At 35.9% G+C, this 24,189-nt stretch overlaps 1 protein-coding gene across 2 annotated transcripts in view; it reads right to left on the bottom strand.

Annotated features, from left to right (window-relative positions):
• Positions 1-1,149: 1,149 nt before the first annotated feature.
• The window catches only part of LOC149804522 (uncharacterized), a 77,162-nt gene continuing 54,122 nt past the window's right edge, over positions 1,150-24,189 (bottom strand). The window contains exons 2-4 of one of the 2 annotated variants that reach the window (XM_089941057.1): positions 23,121-23,209; positions 8,349-8,414; positions 1,150-7,944 (exon numbers count right to left, since the gene is read on the bottom strand). In XM_089941057.1, the coding sequence (XP_089797183.1) occupies positions 5,276-7,944; positions 8,349-8,370 (2,691 nt within the window). In that variant the 5' untranslated portion in view covers positions 8,371-8,414; positions 23,121-23,209 and the 3' untranslated portion in view covers positions 1,150-5,275. The remainder of the gene's footprint in view (positions 7,945-8,348; positions 8,415-23,120; positions 23,210-24,189) is intronic. The other variant, XM_089941066.1, reaches the window with a different exon arrangement.

Below are 24,189 nucleotides of genomic sequence, written 5' to 3'. Positions count from 1 at the left end.
AACCGAGAGCCTTAATGTCTCTTAGCGCTGGAGCATGGATTACTGCAATGGCTGGCAACCATACTGGCACCTCGCCTTGCTTTGTGCGCTTTGTTTCGCAGTGTTGAATTCCATCAATGTTGTGCTGTCAAGCTTGGTCAACGTGAATTTGTCAGCAGGGCAATATTAAAAGGGGCGACATCCCTATTTCACTTGCTGGGAGATTATACGGAAAGATACACTGCATGGTGCAGAGAAACTTAGTGGCTCTTTTCTAACAGGTTATTTTAAATTCCAAGTTGGATGAATGCAATAAAACTCTACATTTGGAATTTCCTGGAAGTTGATTCTGCCAACTGTTCTTTCATAGTGGAATTAACCATTTTGGAACGTTGGTCAAAATCGTCGTGTATAGATCTTTTATGATTGGTGTTACGATTATATGGTCTTAAACTAAGTAACAGGAAAGAGTTAAAAACAACAAGTTTTGTAAAATTCAACAAACAATTTTTTCCCTCGAATACAATGTGTCACAATGATATAATCCAAAATGTCTTTAAATGCATTTAAAATAATTGCAAAATAATTACTTTGTCCAAGAAGTATTAATGATGACTTTTCAATTCCAGTTAGCAATTTAAATAAATAAATGCTCTCAAATTAAAAACTGAACATAAACAATAAGACCTAGTCCACTTCAGATGTTGAGGTAGGAATGAACAATTCGAATAGAATCAACCTTAATATTAAAACCTAAGAACAATTTAAGAACCAAGATGGGAATCGTTTTCCAATCAAAATCATTTCCAGAATATTCCAAGCTGTAATTAAGGCCAGGTCTCTTCTTAAAAATGTAGTGTTGTTCGTCCTTCAAGTTCCAAGGAGACCTTAACATCAGAGACCAGTTTGGTTTCAAATATTGCGTGAATGGGTGATCAGGCCAATGTGTACACTGAACTGTCTGTGACATAACTAACGTAGCTTTATGGATCAGTAGTAAGAAAAAGCTATAAAAAAAATCAATAAAAAGCTAGTAACAATATAATTATCTTCAGAGTAAAACACACTCAACCAGACTGATTAGTAAAATGTCATCTTCAATTGTCTTCATCGTACGATGGTATATGTTATTTGATACAAAGGCAGAAAACAAACTGGAGACCAGAAACAGAGAATTTAAATCAAGTTCTTAATCGGCAAACGTTGTGTTTACATTTCGGAGAACATAACGATGATAAATTAGTGGTACATTTAATAAAGAACACTATGGTTCTAATAGTCTCCAAATACAAAAAAATCGTTATGATAAACCACCAGACAGTATATTATTTAGTATATTTTCTGTCTGTTTTCGTAAAACTAGAGCAAGCAGTTACTTTATTCCAGTGTCAAATGAATATAATGCGATCTTTTATTTAGTTGGAAACACAAATATGTTGGTATTCAATTTGTTCAAATATACAGTGTACGATCTCTAAGTATCAGTACAATTTTTAATTCATGCCACAACACTCACATATTTATAACGTACAGGGATACCCTGATAAATATAGACGAAAAAGATTTATAACGTACAGATACACTGATAAATATAGATGGAAAAGATTTACACCATAAGCTATTATACTTTAACAACAGGAGATACAATCAGTAGTATATATCCGACATTGTGGAAGACAAAATAGAGCTCGAGAAAAATGTATGTATGTTTTATTCCAGACTGTACACAAACAACAGAATGTAAAATACAGAAGGAGTTGGAGGAAGAAAAAGTTAAAGAATTTTGTAACATTACATAGGAAAATATCGATATATTATCAATGTTTAGTGGGAAACTGGATTTTCTCTATTATTATATGGAGTCAGATATTGCAACAGAGTAGCCAGATATTAGTACTCAATTTAAGATTAAAGTCTAAGATATCAGACAAATAATCCAGCCAGGAAGAAAGAAACAAAAGTGATTCTTGCAGCATGTCCAAAGAGATCCAAAAATGCTTCTAATTCAGGAAATAAAAAGACAATTTTAAAAGCATCTTAACATAGATTAATATATTAACAACTATTTAAAAATAACTAATCCACAGCAATACAAGTAAGTGTCTATCTTTGCATACAAAAGCTTTCTCTCCGACACAGGCAGTATAATATTACAATTCGTTTCACCATGCTATTACTGTTGCTAGACAAATGTTACATTCATTACAAGTATTTGAGATTTATACATTTCTTTTTTTTCTTCTAACTTATCTGTAGTAATCATGCCTGGATTATTTTATGTGGAGAATTCGACGTTATTTTTTCAGATATTTTATTTTATAACTGATGAAAGTTAAAAGCAAACAGTAGCAATTTTAGATTTAGTTTAAATCGATCTATAAATTACATTACTGACCATAAATTACATTACTGATCTATAAATTACATTACTGATCTATAAATTACATAAATGATCTATAAATTACATTACTGATCTATAAATTACATTACTGACCTTAAATTACATTACTGATCTATAAATTACATTAGTGACCTTAAATTACATTACTGATCTATAAATTACATTACTGATCTATAAATTACATTAATGATCTATAAATTACATTACTGATCTATAAATTACATTACTGACCTTAAATTACATAATTAAGAAAAACGATAAATATCACAATCATAGACAAAGGACATCTCTCCATAAATTCTATTCAAGTATGAGCTTTCTTTTTAGTTCTTTCCACTCTTTCTTTTTTTTAGCTTAATTTGGCCATGCTGTCCTTCATCTTCTGTTTTCCTTTTCTTTCGATCTTTTGGTACTTGGTGTTGTATAAAGTTAAACATTTGTTTAGCTAAAACTTTTGTTTATCTTGTAAAATGTACTTCGAATATTTACTTTTAGTTTGGTTATAGTTCGTTTCAAATGTAAAAGCAAATGATTGTTTTAAGGTTGTCTAAAGTTAATTTCTACCTTAGCTTAACAACTTTTTATAATTAAGGTTAAATGTGTCTAATCTTACAACATTGGTTAACAAAATTTCATATTAATTTAAGCTTACTTTCGTCAAGTCTTACAACATTGTAAAGTTTCCTTGCGGTCACTTGAATTTTATTTTTAAAAAGTGTTCTTTTGTCATTGAATAGCACGCATAATAAATAGGTAGACATAATATGGCAAGTCACAGAGATAGACTACACTAAGATATAATCAGGTAGGCAGAATATGGCAAGTCATAGATATTGACTATTCACTAAGATATAATCTGGTAGGCAGAATATAGCAAGTCACAGAGATTGAACTATACACTAAGATATAATCAGGTAGGCAGAATATGGCAAGGCACAGAGATTGACTATACACTAAGATACTTTATATCATTTTTGTATTAGTTTGCATTTACAGTTCATGTACAATTACTCTGTATTTAGTTTGCAAACACAACGCAGCACATGTCCTGAGTACTACCATATCTCGCCTACCTAACCAGATATTATTTATTTTACATATCAAAGCTGAAATAAAAGTCAGTTATTTATGTTACCTATTAAAGCTGAAATATATTATAATTCAGTAAAGATTTTGTACAGTTACTGACTTTTAGTATCTAGTTAAAGTACATATTTCAGTAATGAGTATAATTTTCTAGAATTCGACTAAACCTATCTTTAAATGGCGATTATTAGATACTTTTAGAACAATGACTAATGTTTCATTAAATCTGCAAAATACGTCTTCATGACCACACTGATATACACTTTAATTAAGGATTCGTTAGTGCAGTAAGAAAGAATAAACAAAAATGGCACGGAGCAATATCTGCTGAAATCATGAGAATATGTTTATTAAATTCGCCTTCTAAACTTTATATAAACTGCTGCATAACCGGAAGAATATTTAGCAAAGACGTTGTATTTTTAATATTTTCCTTGCAAAATAAATAACGCGCGCCCACGTTTCAAAATTGCTACGCATACCCATCTTGCACTGTAAAGGGTATATATTGTTGTATTTAATAGTTCCGTTTATTAATCATTTACCTGGTGATCAAACCAGCCCTTACAAAAATATATTTTATTCTTAAATATTGAATATAATCAACCCGATGTTTCCTTTGACCACTTGATATAGCTGAAATTAACTATCATCCAATTTTTTTAAAAAAACCAAAAGGTTCGAATTCTATTTGATCAAATGGTGAAAGTCAGGTACGTTTTTAAAAAATCGTGTTAACATATTCAGTTAACAACTTCATAATTTAGCGAAGGATATTGTAACTGTCCTTGTGAACGAAATTTGGGTACCAAATAATTATTGTAACATACCTGTATGACAAACTGTTGCCGTATTAAAATTAAAAGAATCACAAGCAATTGTACAATGCTTTGTAGTTACAACTCTGTAACACTCGACACAGTGATCAACACTCATTCGTACCCATTAGTGTTTTAGAACGATCGTTTAAAAAGTTTTGGGAGGAGGTGGGGGGGGGGGGTAACTCGTTTCCAGGATTAACATATCAGTATACATTTGAACTCGTGAACTGATATCAGCAAATATATATGAAACCTGAGGGTCGGTCGAAAAGGGCATACACAAATGAACAATGTTTACGGTTACGAGTTTGTCGTTCGAGGTGTGTAATTCAACATGTGTCTTCAAAAGCTGAAAAAAGTAAGTGCACCATTACAAAGAGTTCAAGCCGGTCTTATTCTTTGGGAAAAATTTCAAGCATTATCTTCATGGAGGGTGGTTCTTGATCAAGTTAGATCACCGCCCGCTGAAGTAGTTATAGCTTTCAATAACACAAAGGACAAATCTCACGATGGATTAAGTTGTGACACAGAATCAGTTTGAAATTCATCATCGTCTTGGAAAATTGCATCACTTTGGTCAGTGTAGTGTCATGATAAGACAGAAAACCGCCCAATCGAAAATAAATATGCAGTTTTTAAATGAGAAAAGCGTATCCAAGCACAACCAACTTTACCCCGTCCTGAATCATACATTCTTTTTAATAATACAGATTTAGTTCTTTGACAACCTGATATTAATCAGCAAGCAGTAAAGTACGAGGAAGGCACGTATGCGACATATCACAAAAGAGTGCCAGTACAAAAATTACAGGCTGTTGTATTAAATCAACTACAATTTAAATTAGCTGCAAATATCGGTGACACACAAATCTCAGAAATGGGACTTGAAATTATTACACATTTGGTAATATATATATATATATATATATATATATATATATATATATATATATATATATATATATATATATATATATATATAAAGAAGTCAGTTTTCACTTTTTTCTCTAAGAACACATGCTCTGCAAAAGTCATAGGACCTGTTGCCTGGTCCCCATTTCTGCTCTCCAACTCTGCTCTTTGCACGTTTCATCACTTCTTCTGGTGGGTACGCGTATTCTGGATCTGGATGATAGATATAAAAGCTCTCCTTATTTAGGTTCACTTTCCTCTCGTCTTCCAAGATTGTTCTGTTGGCGAAAATATGTTTTGTTCCATAATGAACGACCTTAATTTTCTCATGCCTGGGGTTGACTTCTGTCAAGATACCTTGGTGCCAGATGCAGTAGTATTTGAACTCCACGATGTGTCCCGGAATGAATTCATCCCACGATCTAACCGGTTCCATATACATTGGCCCCTTTTCTTTTCCAGTGATATTACTTAAGGATACAATTTGAGCAGCCTGCTGAATCGACGTTTGGTTCTGGTTTTCATCTGGGCAGTCTAGAAGAAGGCTCATTTCTGTTCCCCTCAAAACAAAGTGAATATCTTTACTCTGGGTATCAACCTTTGCCCAGTGTGCCAGATGGCTTGAGTTGTTGGAGATTGGGTGAAATTTTTGTTCACCCAATCTCTTCCGTGCTCTTTCGACAACAATATATCCTGGATAGGTAAAATATTCCTGAAAATTGACTTTACGAAGATTATTTCCTGCCAAATCGATAGAGAGGTTCTCTTCAACCACTGTCCGTTTGGCCAATAAACTACTTGCAGCATAGTGGATCACATTTATCCAACAATTCTTATCACTGGGGATTTTCACTATGGACACTAGTATAGCTCGATGACGTATACCCCAGTACAGAAAGGATACGATGTCGCCTTCGCCTAATTCAGATGGGTTGTTGATGACTTGCTCCTTATCTTTCAATGTTATTTCCTCTACCAAATGGCCCGAATTTCTATGTAACATGCTGTACTTTTTTTCTCCAATTTTCTTCCGGGCGCGGTCTATAATTTTCGTCCTACTGTATCGGTGGGCAGAATGATAATGAAAAATGTACACATTTTCGACTGACAGGTCAAAACTGAAGATCTCCTCTTTCACTTCTGGGATATCAAATGGTCCTTGGTATGCATAATGGACGACTTTGGTTGTCAACTTTCTTGCAGTATCAGTGGAGTGAACTTCTGTACAAACCCCATTGTGCCAGTGTCCATGATACCTAAACTGTATCGGATCACCGGCCTTGACATCCGATTTTATCTTGATCCAGGTTTTGTCGATCAATGGTGTTGAAGGAAGACGGTTGGCTGATTGATCTGTGGAAATCTTATGTGGAAGATCCGCTAAATCAAATGACGGGTATTTACCATGGTCAAGGGTTGAGACGGCATCAAAGCTCTCATTTACTTTGGCCCAATGGCAAAAATGACATGAACGATTGGTCAAGACTCCAAATTTTCTTTCTCCAACTCTCTGCCTCGCTCTTCTAACTACCTCCTCAGGCGGATGTACTGTGTATCTAGAATAGTCTAGCTTGAAAATTTCCATTTTATTCAAGTCAATTTCAAGCTCCTCCTCCATAATTTCTCTCTTTGAAAACAGCGACTGTAGGCCATAGTGAATCACATGAACCTTCCCAAGTTTGCAGCCAATACGATAATCCACCGACGAAACAATTGCTTCATGTAGCATATTCCAGTATCGATACTGAATGACGTCTCCCTCTTGAAAGTCCCATATATCCTGCATTCGTGTTTTTTCCCCTCTGAATGGAGATGTAGCAGTTTTATAAACTTTGTTGCTTCCCCACACTATGGCGAGCGACAGGATAGAAAGTGGCACGAGTATTCCAGCTAATGGACCACCAAACATGTAGAGGCCAGCTAGAATGCTAGCAATCGCTGGAACGCAAAAGAGGATGAAAGAGTACCAACTGCTTCTAACTTCAAAGTTGTAACAACTTTTGCATATTTGACGTTTCTTAAACTTATTGTGTAATATTGTATGTTTTACAATGTTTCTTATTAAGTATACAATTAGAGCCACTCCTGTAATTGCGGTAGCCACTTTATTCATTCTAAGTGTATGACTGCCGACATTTTCCACTGCGTTTACAACATCATCTGCTGTGATACCAACAAACTGCATGATAAGTTTCGCAATCTTTGACCCAGCTCCAAGCATAGAGTCAACTATATTTTTCATTATCTCCTTAGCTCTTTCAACCTGACAACTAAGTTCTTCTCCCGTAATGCACCATGTACAAAAATGTTCACAATTAAGGAAAGGCAGAGAATATTCAGGATCATGTTCCAATGCCTTTTGAGCGCGATCCAGTACCTGATTTGGCTGAAATCTGGGATACCTGTATCGAACTGTATATATTTCGTCCAATCTAAGATCTCGTGTTTCGCTTGTTTCTCGAATCTTCAGATTCATATCATATGGAGTGGTGTAGTAATGTATCAAAGTCACAACAGCACTGTGGTCGGTTCCGTTCACACAAATCACGTCTTTGACAATAGAATGGTGTGTGTATAAATACTTCTGGTTTCTGCCAAGGTATCGCATAAATGATCGTCCGCCTTGACAAATATGATCTCCGGGTTTTAGTTGCTTGAAGGAAACCAATCGAACTTTATCTGAACAGTAGGCACATCCAGTTGGTGTTGGCACGAGGTTTAGCTGTGCTTCATCTTCCGGTATGGCTATAAGGAAAGGAATTGTGGGTTAATGGGCCAATATTGAAGCCTCGTAAAGGCAGACACAAAACTAGACATATACACCAAAATGTTAACTAAGCAACACATTCAGTGTTTATCTATATATATATATATATATATATATATATATATATATATATATATATATATATATATATATAAATGCAATACTAAATTCGAAAGAAAAATAAAATTAGCCAATTATTTGGAAAACACAACCGTCACTAAATGGTCAAATTTAACAAGTCGATTTAATAACTGATTTAGTTTACAACTTATTTGTCCAACCATCCATCTTTGTAGTTCCTATCTGTGCACGTTTTCTGGCAAGTGAGGACAGGGATGTTATATGCGTGCAATTGGATCAATAGTAAAAAATGAAAACAAACCTTTGTCAAGCACGTTCCCCATTCTTTGTTATCAATAGAAAACGACCAATAATCTTTCCTTGGTGTCTGAAATAATAATAATAATAATAATAATAATAATAATAATAATGATGATGATGATGATGATGATGATGATGACTAAACGATATCAATATATATGTCCGCTAAACTTGCACTCATTAGATCGCTTTATTTGGTGTTTTGATCATCTAGATAAACAAGGTCTACTCGAAGCGGAAGAGAAGGGCTGTTGACAACAACGTTGAGGAGAAAGATGGGTTATCTGCTAATCAGTAAGATTAATTCAGATTTCGTTGTTGATAAAGAGAGAATCCAGTGTGAATAACATTGATATGCAATACAAAAGTAAACAATTTTATCTCATTCGTGGAGCCTGGAATGTCTGGATCCTAGTCAAGGAAAAACTCAATAAACTTTCACCTACTGTTAACAGATATGTTGCCAAAATGGGTCTGAATTAGATGTTTCGGTCCGGACAATAAAATCGTCACCACTGACTGAAAATGGAATCTGGACTCGATACACGCGTGCCTCTAAGCTTCAATGGAAGTAAACTGGAAAAACAGAAGTCATGAAATTCTGGGATTCAATTAATATCAGTAAAGAATATATCATATGGATAAGAAAATACTTGCCTCAAAGGGCAGGGCAGAGAAGGAGGTTTATTAGAAAATAAAAGACGAACAACATATATTATGGAAAGCAATACAAAGTTCATCTCCGTCATTCAGGAGGAAAGTTTGCGAGAATACAATTCAGAAAAGTACGAGTACAGCGTTTTCACAGAAGGTGTATAGAAAGAAAATCGTAAATGAAAGAAAGCCAATCCGTGAGATGTTTATATAAGAAACACAACCGGTCAGGGCAATCACGTTGATGGCTTGAACATTAAAAAAGTGAAAAAGAAAAAGACTGCAGATAAAAATGCAATACCATGGTCGACAAGTAATGAAAAAAGTAACAAAATCAGTCGCAATTTTGCAGATGTCCAGACCTAAAAATTCCAAAGTCTTTTATCTTATCAGTGTCGCATTAACCACGTGTGAGTACAAGAATCTAGTAATATCGGTAAACAAGCAACACGTTGTACGACTGCAGAGCAGCAAAAATTTGAAAACACCCTGGTGGAAATCAACTACAAAACAGGGTATAAAAAGCAAGATATGGGGCTACTATAGCTTTAACTTTTATGTCGAGTACAAGATACAATATAGAAGACAAAATATAGCGATGGTCCAACTTTAACTTGATGTAGAGTAAAAATCACAGTATTGAAAGCAAGATGTTGTCTTAACAGAACATCAACTTCCATGAAGACAAGATACAGGAGAAAGGGTAAGACATAGTCGTGGTGAAACTTCAACTTCCACAAAGACTTTAAGATGGCGCATAGAAGACAAGGTATAGTGCTGATGGAACTTTAAATTCCTTGTCGAGTACAAAATACAGTAGAAAAGACAAGACAGGTAAAGGTGAAACTTCAAGTTCCATGTCGAGTGCAAGATACAATATACGAGGAAAGTCATAGTGCTGATTGGCAAAACGAGAAGCACCGAATGGACATCAAGACCGGTGAATGTGCGAGTCTAACGCAAACGACAAATTAAATGACCAGAGAAAAGTCAGAAGTCACTTTAGTGGCATTAACATTTCACCAACTCGCTTATGCACAGTCTTGTAACTGTTTCAGCAACTTAAATATTCCCGTCCAGGATAAGCATGCCACACAGACCTTTACATACGTTTGAATTGAGAATATGTTCCGTAAAACAAAAAGTTACTGCTTTCACAACAACAGTAAATGCACTTTGATTGTTGTAGTTTTCCCCAAAACAGTAGTTTCGAAAGGTAAGATATCATGATAAAAGAATATATTTTATTTTAATTTCAAATTAAAGAGTTTGATTTGAAAACTTAACTTCCGGTAAGATATAGGAATGTGAATTCAGTACTGTACATGATTCCAAACAGAAGTTTCCTACATAGTACCAGACCTGACTGCCACCAACAATATATTATAAACTAATGGCACCAGATCTTATCTGAATAGGAAAAAGAAAAAGTTCTCTGTCCCAACTGGACGCATGCCATGTGTTCCAAATCATGTTCAGTGTTTTAATCAGGCATACTGTCCTAAAATTCTCTATGTATATTTAATTGGTTTAAAACTAAAATTATGTAATTTAGGATTTCCGTTAGTGTAGGTCTTCAAATTGTATGCCATATATTTATTAGAAGTGTCTCCGACATAGGTCTGAGCTTGGTGTGAATATCATGCTCGTAAGGGCATTTTATAATGCACAATGCAACAGAGATGGGTGTGGGATGGTACTCTGATGATGATGAAATGGCTAGAAAAGATTATGGTAATAGTGATGTCGCATGTCTTTCATTTAAATAGCATGCAACATTTTCAAGTGAGTGTGTGAAAGAATAACATATAGTAAAAACAATTCCATACCATTTTCCCACATACTTTGATGAAGTATATATCAATATGGAGTATGTATGTGGTGAACATGAAATGACTCAAACACTTTGAATAATTCATGTAGTTGCAAGGAGAAGTGGATTTTGAATAAAACTTGGAGAAACTGAGCATGGGCTGTTTTACTGCACACACTATTGCAGAAAAAAATGGATTCTAACCAGTTCTGAACAACTTTGACAGCAGTTCTTAAAAACATGTATGGAGACCTGTATAGGCCATAAGCAGTATTGTTTGATAAAAACAATAACAAAATTATCCATATATTATGGTAATAATAAAAATGACAATACTATCACTACTAATAATAAAATTAATAATAATAATAATAATAATAATAATAATAATAATAATAAATAAAGTCTCAAGCAGGCTCATTACCATCCACCTGAGGGCAACTCCTTTCATCATCACAATCATACACTCCTATGCACCCACATCTAACTATGATGACAACGAACTAGAGAATTTGTACAACCAAATGCAAGATGTCGTTGACAACTCACCCAAGAAGGGCATTCTGTTTGTACAAGGAGACTGGAATGCTATGTGGGAGTTGATTCACAGACAAACTGGCAAAGCACATGTGGACCCTTCTGCAGTGCAAAGACAAACGAAAGAGGACTCAGACTCTTTGAGTTTGCTGCCTACAACAATCTTGTGCTAGCCAACAGGTTCGGCTCTTACAAAGCATCTGGAAGATGGACCTGACACAGTCCAGATGGATAACATCACAAACAAAGTGACTACATCTTGGTGAAAAATCGATTCTGCACAGGAATTAATATTGCCAGAACACGAATTTTTCCAGGAGTAGATATTAGAAGTGATCATGATTTATTAATGAAAATGTTTCGCCTCCACTTAAAAATGATCGAAAAACCTAACCAACCAAGAAAAATTGAAAGATCCAAAAGTCGCAGAAGCCTTCTAAGCAATGATGGGTAGTAAATTTGCACCTTTGATAACTCTGGACAACCAAGACACAGACCTCGAGTCCTTAACAACCACATTCAACACAGATGTGACTAGCATATATCGTCGAACAAAGAAACTTTGGGTCACAACATATGTCCTTAACTATGCGACAAAAGAGGAGAACTGAAAAAGGGAAACAGAGACCATAAAGGAGCTAGAAAATTCAGAGAGATAAACAACATGATCAGGAAAAGCATGAAAAGGCAAAGGAAACCTGGACATTTAGAGTGGCCAGGTTAAGCCCCTTCTAACCCTGGAGATAAGGCCGGGCTGAGACTGCTAACGGAAGATTGTTCTAGCCAGGGAATCCTGCCACAAGGGTGGATAAAGCCGGGACGTCCAACGAACGTCGGGACACGGGACTCCATGTCAAAAGTACCCTATAATTCACTATTCAGTGGAGACGATATAGGAAGGCGCACCTACACAATGAAGGAGCCATTGGAGGGCTTATTTATGCAGTGAATACGCCATTGGAGGGCTTACCTATAATAATAATTGTTCAGTGCGAGAGTATCATTGAACATAAAGGTGCTCTTAAGAACTTTAAAAAAAAACATATTTAAGAACGATTTAACTGCAGTTATTTATTTTTCACATATTATTGTGCAATATGTTTGTTAAATTTCATCATAGTCATCTAATTAAATCCTCTTAATTTTTGTCTTTGTTGTGTCTAATTTCTCCATAATAGGCGTTCCATTCGTCTGTTCTGTGACGTTCGTGAAATTATAAATAGGTATAACATAATTAATAAACTGACACTTAAAGAAGCGATTATTTAAAAATGTTAGCAATTAAAACAATTGACAAAAGTAGAAAATATTTAAGACTAGTTTTGAAATAATATCTATACAATATATATATGTGCACATGCATAGCTGTCTTCAAACCCTGCTGTTCATCTATTCAAACCACAGTGGCCATCTATTCAAACCACACTGGCCATCTATTCAAACCACACTGGCCATCTATTCAAACCATAGTGGCCATCTATTCGAACCACAGTGGCCATGTATTCAAACCACAGTGGCCCTCTATTCAAACCACAGTGGCCATCTATTCAAACCACAGTGGCCATCTATTCAAACCATGGTGGGCACTGATGTTAAGGACGAGTAACCTCAGCATTATAATTATATTGTCAGGGGTTAATACAAAGCTAAATGTGAATCTTCGCTACTTTTAGTGATGTTTTAAAAGCTAAAAAATGTATTGTTATAGTGGCAATTGATAAACTATTGATTTTACAATTGCAATGATGCTGTCTATGTAGTTCTGTTACTTAGAACTAATTATAATGTTTAGTTTCTAATGTGCTCGCGTTGAGTCATATGGATAAATTATGGTCACCATAATGACTATGAAGAGCACGCTTAAATCTTAACTCACGAAATGGAGTACACCTAAATCTGAACTCACCAACTGCAGCACACTTAAATCTTAACTCATGAACTGAACACAAAAATCTTAAATCACGAGCTTGAGCACACTTAACTCTTAACTTCCGAACAACAGCAGCACGCTTAAATTTTAACTCACGAACTGGATCACACAAATCTTAACTCGCGAGCTGGAGTACACTTAAATTCTTAACTCACGATCCGGAACACACTTAAATCTTAAGTCACGAACTGGGCACCTAATAAAACCACGTGCAACTACAAGAAACTGAAACTCATGAAAGCATGTGATATATTTTCAAGAGCAAACTAGGTTAAAATTTGTGTATGTGGATGACAACGACATATCAAGCATGACAAAAATGGGTGAATCAAAAGCGGCACCGAAGGAAGATATATCCTTTTTAATGTAGTTGCTAGTGACGATCCTATATATAAATAACTTATTGTAAACAAAAGTTATAGCAGCTGCTTTTTGAAAGTCTGTGGTTTATAAAATAACTTAAATTAGTCTGAATGTAATTAATGCATAAGCAAACTTGATCTTTAAAATGTCTTGCTGAAACCAAACTGTGCGTTGGTGACGAATTCTATTATCATCTTGAATGTAACTATTTGAGACAACAAAGAAAGCAATTACTACCCAAACACTTTTCATAGTGGTAGTTGATTAACTTTAAAGGTTTAAGAATTAATGAGTTCTGAGAAAATGGCAGTTTAAGAAAACTCTCTGAAAATGTTGATACATTTTGTTAATTTCTTACTCGATGTAGATGTTCTTCTCATCTTTTCAAGAAGAGAAATATACCAATGGTTCACCAATTATAGATTAAGTTGTGATCCATTTATAATAATTTTCCCCTTTATTTCCAATTATCTGACCATCCATGCGGAGCGGCATGAAGGAATGTAAGTTTGTTTTTGTCGTATTCCGATGTGATCTTGCTGCCAATCTGAGAAAAATTATCTGTTCTATGTAAAACCTTGTATTACTCAGGGAATGTACATGCATGCTTGAAATGTTATGACCACATATGTTGCGTATATGAACCCGAGGGTAATAAAGATTTTGGTTATGTAATTGACTTTTGCGACACGAAGGCAAGATATTGTTTTACACAGAGATTATAAAGGTAGCAAACTATGAGGTAATTAAGATAAATATAATGATTATAGCGTGTGATCTCATTTCATGCGATCAGGTCGGACTACGCCTGCTACCGTAAATATCAGTAGACGATCCTACCTTTTACTGTGGACTTAGATCAGACAACTACACACAGCAAATTCGGGAAGTTTCTCTCTGGCAGAAATGGCGGACAAGCGGATATGCTCATCCTCCTGATTGCGAAGGCAGAAGACAAGGGCTGTGTGGAGAGCGCAAGGGACATTACTGTGTCATTGTATTCAGACAGGTCTGGACGAGCGATTGTGAGTCTTCTGAGCAACTTTCTCTCCTTTAAATCCTAGTCGGGCGCAATTTATGGCATCATTCCACTTTGCACGACCAGATACCTTCAAGCCGTATGGCGATGGGTGAGTGGCAAAGCAACAGGTTTGCATACACTTAGAGCTGTAGCTGAAGACCTGCACACAAGCGGCTCATGGCATAAGGTCATTTTTCACTGTGCTGAAGCAGAAGTGAAAATTGAGCGACTAAGCGGCCCCTTGTAGGACCATCCTACTCACCTCCTGAGCCTGAGAATGTAGCTAGAAAATGTGCTCTTAACATTACATGTTTCATCTCATCCATGCTCAGTATACTGCGGCTCACGGGGATCCCAACACGAAGAGAACAGTGACAAAACTAACCATCGGTGCCTTGAAAATGCGCACACTAATGGATAGTACATTAGCAGAGTGCTCTTGTTGTTGAAGGACTGATCAGATTCAAAATCAGATAGCATTCCTGAGTGAAACGTACCAAGCTGAGGAATGACAACGCACCGAAGAAAACAGCTGAACATTCTTCCGGAGTGACCAAAGTGAAAAAGATCAGCCAGCAGCTCGTATTGGGTTTGCTATCAAATCACGGGTATTCAGCAAGCTTACAAATCTCCCAAAGGGTGTGAATGGCTGACTAATGCGAATGGTCTCCCACTGTCCGATAAAAGACATGCAGCTAGCATCAGCGTAAATGAACCCACCATAAACAACCCAGATGAATTCATGGATATATTTTACGAAGACATGGAAAGGAGCAGTACTGAAGGTAGACAAATGTATCATCCTCTGTGACTTCAATACTAGAGTTGACACAGACCGGAATACATGGCCTAGTGTCACTGTCAGAAATGTCGTTGGCAAATGCACCAAACAACGGACTCCTCCTAATAAATGCTCTGAACATGACTCCCTAATCACCAACACAGCCTTCCGCCTGCCAAACCGGAAGAGGACGTCCTGAATGCATCTACGCTACAAGCTCCGGCATCTTATTTACTAAGTCATCCTCAGGAGAGGAGAAAGGTAGGATTTTAAAGTGATGAGACCCATGATAAGTACAAAATACTGGACTGACCACAAGTTCATAGACTCTAAGCTCAATATCCAGATGACCACAAAGCAAAAAGTGTCCTGAAAGCTCAATGTCTAAAACTGAAACAGAAGAATGTGAAACATGCATTTGTCGAAAATTGTGCAGTCACCTAGAAACAACTGATGTGAGTTCCGTGAATATTGAGGAACAAAAGGCTTCCTACAGAGAATGTGTATTTATCTGCATCCAAAACTCTAGGTCCCACCACACGTAAACATCAACATTGGTGTGATGAAAACAATACTACCATATAGAGATTACTAAATGAGAAACACAATCATCACAAGGCCTTTTTTGAAGGCAGCACATCATCAACTAAAAAGGCAGCCTTTAACAGCATCAGGATTGTCCAATGCAAACTCTGGGAGCTTCAGAAGAACTCCTGGCTAAGTAACATAACGGATGCGATTCAGTCATGCGCATACAAGATTAACATTAATAATTTATATGATGCTTTGAAGAAAATCTATGGGCTGCAGTCATCAGTAACATCTCAAATACTGAGTGCTGACAATAAAACAGTGCTCCCAGACAGAACAGATACTACAAAGATTGGGAGAACACTGCAGCAGCATCCTCAGTCTACAATCATCAATTAGTCAGGAGGCAATTGATTGAGGTCCCCATGTGGAAATCAAAACAAATATTGTACCAGCAGAAGTCTACTAACCCGAAAATGACATTAGAACTGACTGAACCCTTCCAGCCAATGTGAACTCAAAGAACTGTACCTTGGAGTAAAAGGATGCATTCATCATCCACTTGTAAGTACGGAAGGCACAGGTCAATTATGCAACGTCAATCTGCGCATCTCCTTGGTGTCAATAGGATGTAGAATCCTCGCCAGAACTCCACTGAACTGTCTTTTACATTGTTACGTTGTGACTTGCTCCTAGTGTTGCGTCACTGTGGCTTCAATAAATCACGAACGACCACATTTATGGTGTTTGTATCTTGTCAAATCCAAGAGATATACCAGGAACAGCATTCGAAATGCAAACGACTTTCATCGACCTGACATAAACCTTTGACACAGTCAGTCATGACAGCCTTTGGAAGATCATGACAAAATTCAGTTTTCCAGAGAAAATCGTAATGATTCATCAATTCAATTATGGCATGCTCGCTCGTGTCGTGGACAAAGGCGAATAACAGGAACCATTCCCAGTCGCAAAATGTAGTTAAATAAGACTGTGTTCTGGCCTAAACCATTTCAGGAAGATGTTTTCTACCATACTTACTGACGCCTTCCGTGACTTTGATTATGTCACTGGGATTGATTTCAGACACTGGACTGATAGCAGGCTTATTAATGCGAGGTGACCACGAGCAAGGACTACGTTACATGAAGTAACCGTTTATGATTCTAATTTCCTGGCGAATGTTCCTGATTGCTAAATCCAAGTCTAACATGCAACACAGTACTGAACGCTTCTTTTCAGCTTGCGACAATTTCGGTCTCGCAATCAGTATCAAGAATACAGAGGTAATGCTACAAAGTGCACCAGAATGACCTTACACAGAACTCACAACAGTAAATGATCATGTTCACAAATCTCGGCAGCACAGATACGTGCAGTCTACATTGATGATGAAAACAATGCAAGAAGTTATAAAGCAGGTGTGGCCTTTGGCAGACCACAAGCATCAGACGACAAATAGAAATGAAGGTCTGCAAAGCCATTGTGTCGCCGACCCTGCTGTATGCATGTAACACCTGCACTGTGTACATACGTCATGCCAGAAAGCTGTAATATGTTCACGTGGTCTGCCTGAGGAAAACGATCAGGATAAGATGGCAGGACGGTTTCCAAGACTTAGAGGTTATCACACGGGCATGCATTCCAAGGATACACACTCTGATGATAAAATCACAGATGAGATGGTCAGGTCACGTCACCATGATGTCAGAAGACCGACAACTAAAGAAGAGTTTATACGGCGAGCTTGATGGGAAAGCGATGTTGGTCAGAAGAAACGATTCTAAGATTCCCTCAAGTAATCCTTGCAAAATTCAACCAGATTCTGAGTGTTGGGAAGATCTCACACAGAATCTCTCCACCTGGAACAGGTTCACTAGTCCCATTCATACTGGAGCTACCACATTTGAACAAAGGAGAATTGCAGAGGCGGTGCAGAAGAACGAGCAGGGTAAATCTCAGGAATGCAGCACGTCCTACATTATTCAAGCAACCACAAATGGCATCTCATGTGCAATGTGTCACAAACGGTTTAGACAACAAATTGGTCTGATGAGCCAATCGCGAACTCACAGAAACTAAACCACTTGGGAATGCCATGGTCATCTCGAAGGACGAACATCATTTTTAAATAATGCTTAACAGAGATTATAAAATTCGGAAAACACAATCTAAGGTCCAACAAATATTTTTCACATATCGTGCATTACATGTATTTATCAGTTGCTTGTAAACTTTACTCCTGGAAATGCAATAATGAGGTATACATTTTTGTTTTTCATGATGAGAAAAGAACACAACAAAAGATAACTACATTCATCGCCTGTTTTGTTTTTGCGAACGAGGGAAAGAATATTGATTTACAGTTATAAACTTAATTAAGGGTTTTGATTTATTTTTTATAATCAGAATTTGATGTTCTTTAAATCCAAACTAGTTTAAATAACACGCAATTAGACCTTTTAGATGGCGCTTTTCAGTAAAATGGATTCGTCCGGCCATTAGATAACTTCCCATTTATGCGAAATACATGACCCAAGTACCTGTATGCATTCACAACATCAACATACCCATTTGTGTATCTTAAATTTGTATCTGAGATAGTTTCTGAACATTATTTTTCATTTTCTCTGTATTTGTTGTACGTTTCTAACATCTACAAGACATATAAAGGGTACATTGCATGTGTGCATGACTATCTGTCACCAGCGTGTAAAAGCAACATAACATTTTTACCTCTGTACAAAATCAGCATGTTTAGATAGTATTGCACAGCCTCTAAACCCATTTACAAATAAAAATGATTCAATGGCATTAGGTGATAAGGTGACCAATAATGGAGATAAATTCTCCCTTTGCCTTACACCTTCTTCACTTAAGAACAAAAACGGACAGTCATTATTTACACATCACATTATTTCATATAACATCAAAACTCTTTTCTTGATACATACATACATAGATACATAAACAGATAGCTACCTACCTATATACATACCTAGATACATACATGCATACATATATACTTTGTAATATATGTCTATATATTGTGCTAAACTTTTGTCCACCATTGTAGACTGTAAGGGTTATTTGCAAACAGCATATGGCATAACGAACTTGTGCTCATGATTGTAGATTATACTTGTAAAAATGATTATTTGCAAGCATGTTTACTTGGATTTGATGTCATGTCCTTTTTTTATTCCTGAAAATGATATTTGTCTTTCCTAATTTAAAAATTTAGAATGTTTCTAGAAAGCGAACTTAATGAATTTGATGGGTAAATGACCTACATCCTGGCATCTTATTGTGCCTTATATATATATATATAAATTATTAATTTCCATCTTAGCATCGGTTTTTTTGAGGAATCAACTTCAGTTGTATTTAGTTATTATTACAAAGGAATTATTATTCAAATTATTCATGGAAATTGCAAAATGCTTATTAACTATTCGACAAAAACACTTTTGTGGGAATATTGTAAATTCATTCAAGGCCATTGTGGATCATATCAATGTGATACATAAAAACTGTTGATACATCAAACTAATCAAGGCTACTGGTCCAACAGCACATTCAGGGCTAATGGAATTTATTCAGACACTATAATTTTTGAATTGTGATGATTATTTGGAATTTTGTTCACAATACTGTTAGTTCCTCTTAAACTGTCATTTTATAAATTAGAGAATGAAATTATATGTTGGCTTTTATGAAACATATTGGCTTTGGTTTTTCTGTTACTTTGTTTAAGACCATATTGTCGTAACAACATACATACATACATACATACATACATACATACATACATACATACATACATATTAATTGCAATGCCAGTAGCTGGTAAAGGAAAGTAACATTTCCATTGGTCAGGATGTTACCACATGAGCAAAATGAATTGTGTTTATTTCTATATTTACTGTAAGGAAAACTATTTTTCTAAGAATACCCACTTCTATAAATAGGCAAGTGTACAGCATAAGATAAACACTGCCAGTGAAGGCAGACAGGAAGTAAGCATTAAAGGAAAAGAACATTCTTACAGTTTAAAAACATAATTGAATAAATCTAATCTGAAACACTAAAGCAACCAATATTTCACATCTTTTATGAAGAAAATCATTCTTTCTTAAACATAAACAACAAATGTGTAACATTCTTTCCAATGTATCTTCAAATGTAGCATTGTCTGCTCAAGACTCTTCAGCAATACGATCTCATGCAACTGTAAATGTTCAAATGACCCCTACAAACCCAAACAGTACTACTCAAGAAAATGTTCAAATGACCCCTACAAACCCAAGCAGTACAAATCAAGTAAATGTTAGTACTGAATCTGCTCAAAATCCCTTACAAGCACTGTCACATAATACAATGAATTATATGACGGGTTTCATTACACAAGCCACCTGTCATTTCAGTAACTGCACCTTCCAATTTAGTTCCAGCTAAAAAGTGCAAACAAGTTAAGGAAATACATGATTAACAAGTTAAATGCCCTATCTCAACTATCAAGGCTAGAATAATAATTTACAAAACATCATGTACAACTCCTGGTTTTTATTATATTGCAATTTCCAATGAATAATTATAGACAAATTAAAAAAATGCATAACAAATAGTTAGATAAAAGTATAAATATTAATGTAGTAAATACATGAATATGTCCTACAATTATTTCATTTTTATAGTGATATTACATTACTGTATTGTAATTATTGTTACACTATACTCAATAACAATAAACAAAAAATTCAACAAATTAAATTGTCTTGCTGTTTTGAACCCCAGAGTTACAAACTCATAACTTCTTCCACCAAGAACATTCTATATCAGCCTCTGTTTGCATCTGTCCTTTTGTGTGTCTATTTTCTACACTGATGTCACACATTTCATGAGGGATCAGGTTATGAACCATTGTCACTAAATAAATCATGGAATAACTAGAGGGATAAAATAAGTACTCGATTATTTTATAACTGTGTGTGTATGCGTATGTTTGAACTAACAAAACTGATCACACACTTTATATAACCTAACCTCATACACCTACACGTATTAGTCCAGCCAGTTACACCGCTCTGGTGGCCTAGTGGTTAGAGCGTCCGCCTCGGATGCGGGAGGTCGTGGGATCGATCCCCGGTCGAGTCATACCAAAGCCTTACAAAAATGGTACTAACAGCTGCCTCGCTAGGCACTCAGCATTAAGAGGTTAGTGTTAGGACTGGTCGGCCTGGTGTCAGGATAATGTGACTGGATCATGCTACACGTCTGCGGCATGATGCCCCAGTGCTAGACATCACTATAAACTGTCACACTGCAGACATCGTAGCGATATGACTGAAAAATTGTTAAAGCTACGTTAAAAATCCAAATCACACATACACAAAATCGTACACACCAGCCTGTTTATAAACACGAAAATAGGTTTTGAAGAGCGAAATTAGATCACTCACGTGTCAGAACAGTGATGAATCTGCCAAATAAGATTCAGTGAGTCTACGAACGCATACATTCTTACAGCCATGACATTCTGACTTTAAATATTGAGCTCTCGCTTTGAATACACGTGTCCATTAAGGCAAAATATGAAAATCATGGTAGCATTGGTCAAATTCCTTACATGGGCTTCCATTGGTTGAAGGACTGGTATTATGATGACCTTATTGCGATCAAGCAGGACAATTCCAACTGCTATAAATAGCTACATAACAGAAAACCCCAAAGATGTATTACTACACTCAATGAATATTTTTGTTTTTTTTAATGATGCAAACAAAATAACATAACGAATAATTGAAATTTCAATTATAAGAGTTTAACGTTGCTTTTTCTGAGTGTATCGTGGTATAAACTGTCAGCTGCCGACTCACACAGTTTACATAACGCTCTTCGGGTGTTATATGCCGTGTGAGACGGCAACTGACAGTTGATACCACGATAAACTCAGAAAAAACATTAAACTCTTAATTGGTTTCGGTTTTTCTGTCACTTTGTCTAAGACCATATTGTCGTAACAACATACATACATGCATGCATACATACATACATACATACATACATACATACATACATAACTGAAACATAAATAAAATGTAAACTAAATTTTCAAAGATAACATTTATTTGCACGTTATGATTTTGAACTCTATAAGAAGCAATCTGTTTCTGTGTCTGAAAGATATCCTTCTTCGAATCCTTACCCCAAATAAAGATGTTCCTCCTGGCATCATTACCCGAACAAAAACAATACCAATAGTGTCTGTATGAGTTGACTGAGTCGACTCATGACCATGAAGTATTGTATTTACGATGATGCCCAATACATTCATAATAAAATGAAAGTAGTTATCGACTCTCAGGTTTATTCGAATTCAGTAAATTACATTACCGTCGTCAAGCTGAATTTAATGGCGACGATTTCCACATGTCAGAAAAGAAAAAGCATTTGTGCTGTTCCAAGAGACCTGGGGTTGTTGTCGGCAATGGTTGGTCTGGATAAATAAATCAGTTTTTGGTATAGAGATGCTAAAATTGGTGTGGATACAAATGGATCATCATATCTAAAATTAGATAGCAATGTTTCGCTAACAAGCGTTCCACTGAATGCCCTGCCTCGCCTGTGAACGGCTTCATGACACAACTTATGACAGACGATACAATACTCTTTGGTATAGCGTATCAGGTTATAACTTTAGACGGGCAAGACAGCTGGTCTTTGAACTCGCACATCGGGTTACAAACTTTCGACATATGTTAATATTCTACTAACCGCTACAGCTAAATACAGCCTCTTTAATGATGAAAACTACGGCGTACAGACTCCCTAACATTGCACCTTAAGATTACTGAGGCCGCAGCCGCCGAAAAGGTTATACGTAATTCACGCCTTTCCCAGACGAAACAATACCAGCAGGTAATAATCTGAAAGGTATGTTGGTGCCATATTGTTGGCGATCCGATCACTCGTCCTTCTGCAAGCTTCTACCAAATGGTTTAAACATAAACCGTACCATTGATGGCAAACTATTTCCGCGCCTCCCACCCCCAAAACAAGGTTTTCATCAATAAAGCAACATTAACAACAACAACAATTAATAATAATAATAATAATAATAATAACAAACAATCTACTCACCTATACTGTATCAAGCATAGTTTGCTCAATATTCAATGTTCAGCCAGCTATCTATCCAGTGACAGGTGTCAAGGCAGTCTAGCAATCAGCTGGGAAAAATCCAGAGAGGTTATCATGGGGTTCAGAAAAGACCTTCTCGAAAGAATGTTAAAAAGAAAAACAATAATCACAAACAAATACAAGGGTACTAGTTGTAAATTTACGACCCTGCAATTTTAGCAGTAACTGTAACATAAAAGCCAGGAGTAAAAGTAGTTAAATCTGAATAGAGCTTGTATTTATATATTGTAAACACTTAACCCGACCTTAAATATTGATTTTACTTGAACTTATGTCTGACGTTTTTACTAAATACAAACATACTCTCATAGACTCCATGGTGAAACACGTATATGGGCTTAGCCGCAAGCGATATGATACGAAAAAAGGATGAGTTTCATTTTTTATTGAAATGTCTGTAATACATGGGCTATAGATGCAGGTATATACCTAAATATTATTGGAGATATCCAATTATTGCCACTGCTTTCTGTAATTATGAGTGGATGATACGAAATTTCATCAATTATACTTTTATATTCTTTAAACTTCGTGGTGAACTATTAAAGTCAGCAACATAATCATTAAACAAATTTATTGAACATTTAATAAATGGTACGCTTTCTCAACCAGCCATATTAGCTACTACAACATTTCATAAAAGGTACGCTTTCTGTACCAGCCTCAATTAACACCTTAATATAGTTTTTAAAAATACACTTTCTAAACAGGTATTATTTAACACCATACTATTTAAAAAATAACACTCTTTCTCAGCCAGCCTTAATCAACTACGATATCATTTAATAAACGGTAGGCTTTCTCTACCAGCCTTAATCAACTACGATATCATTTAATAAACGGTACGCTTTCTCTACCAGCCTCAGTTAAGCACTATAAAATTTATGATATATTTAGCCTTTGCTGCTTCAACTGCTTCGGTTTCTAATAAAGAATACACATTTCGTTGTTTTTTACTATCGTTATTTTTCTTCTCTCATCACTATGTTAGCGAGCTCGTATGCAGTAA

Source organism: Sinohyriopsis cumingii, chromosome 2 (assembly GCF_028554795.1).
Source record: "Sinohyriopsis cumingii isolate HCF-2022 chromosome 2, ASM2855479v2, whole genome shotgun sequence".
Lineage (NCBI taxonomy): Eukaryota > Metazoa > Mollusca > Bivalvia > Unionida > Unionidae > Sinohyriopsis > Sinohyriopsis cumingii.
Note: the sequence above shows the minus strand (reverse complement) of the source record. Positions and strands in the feature narration are given on the sequence as shown.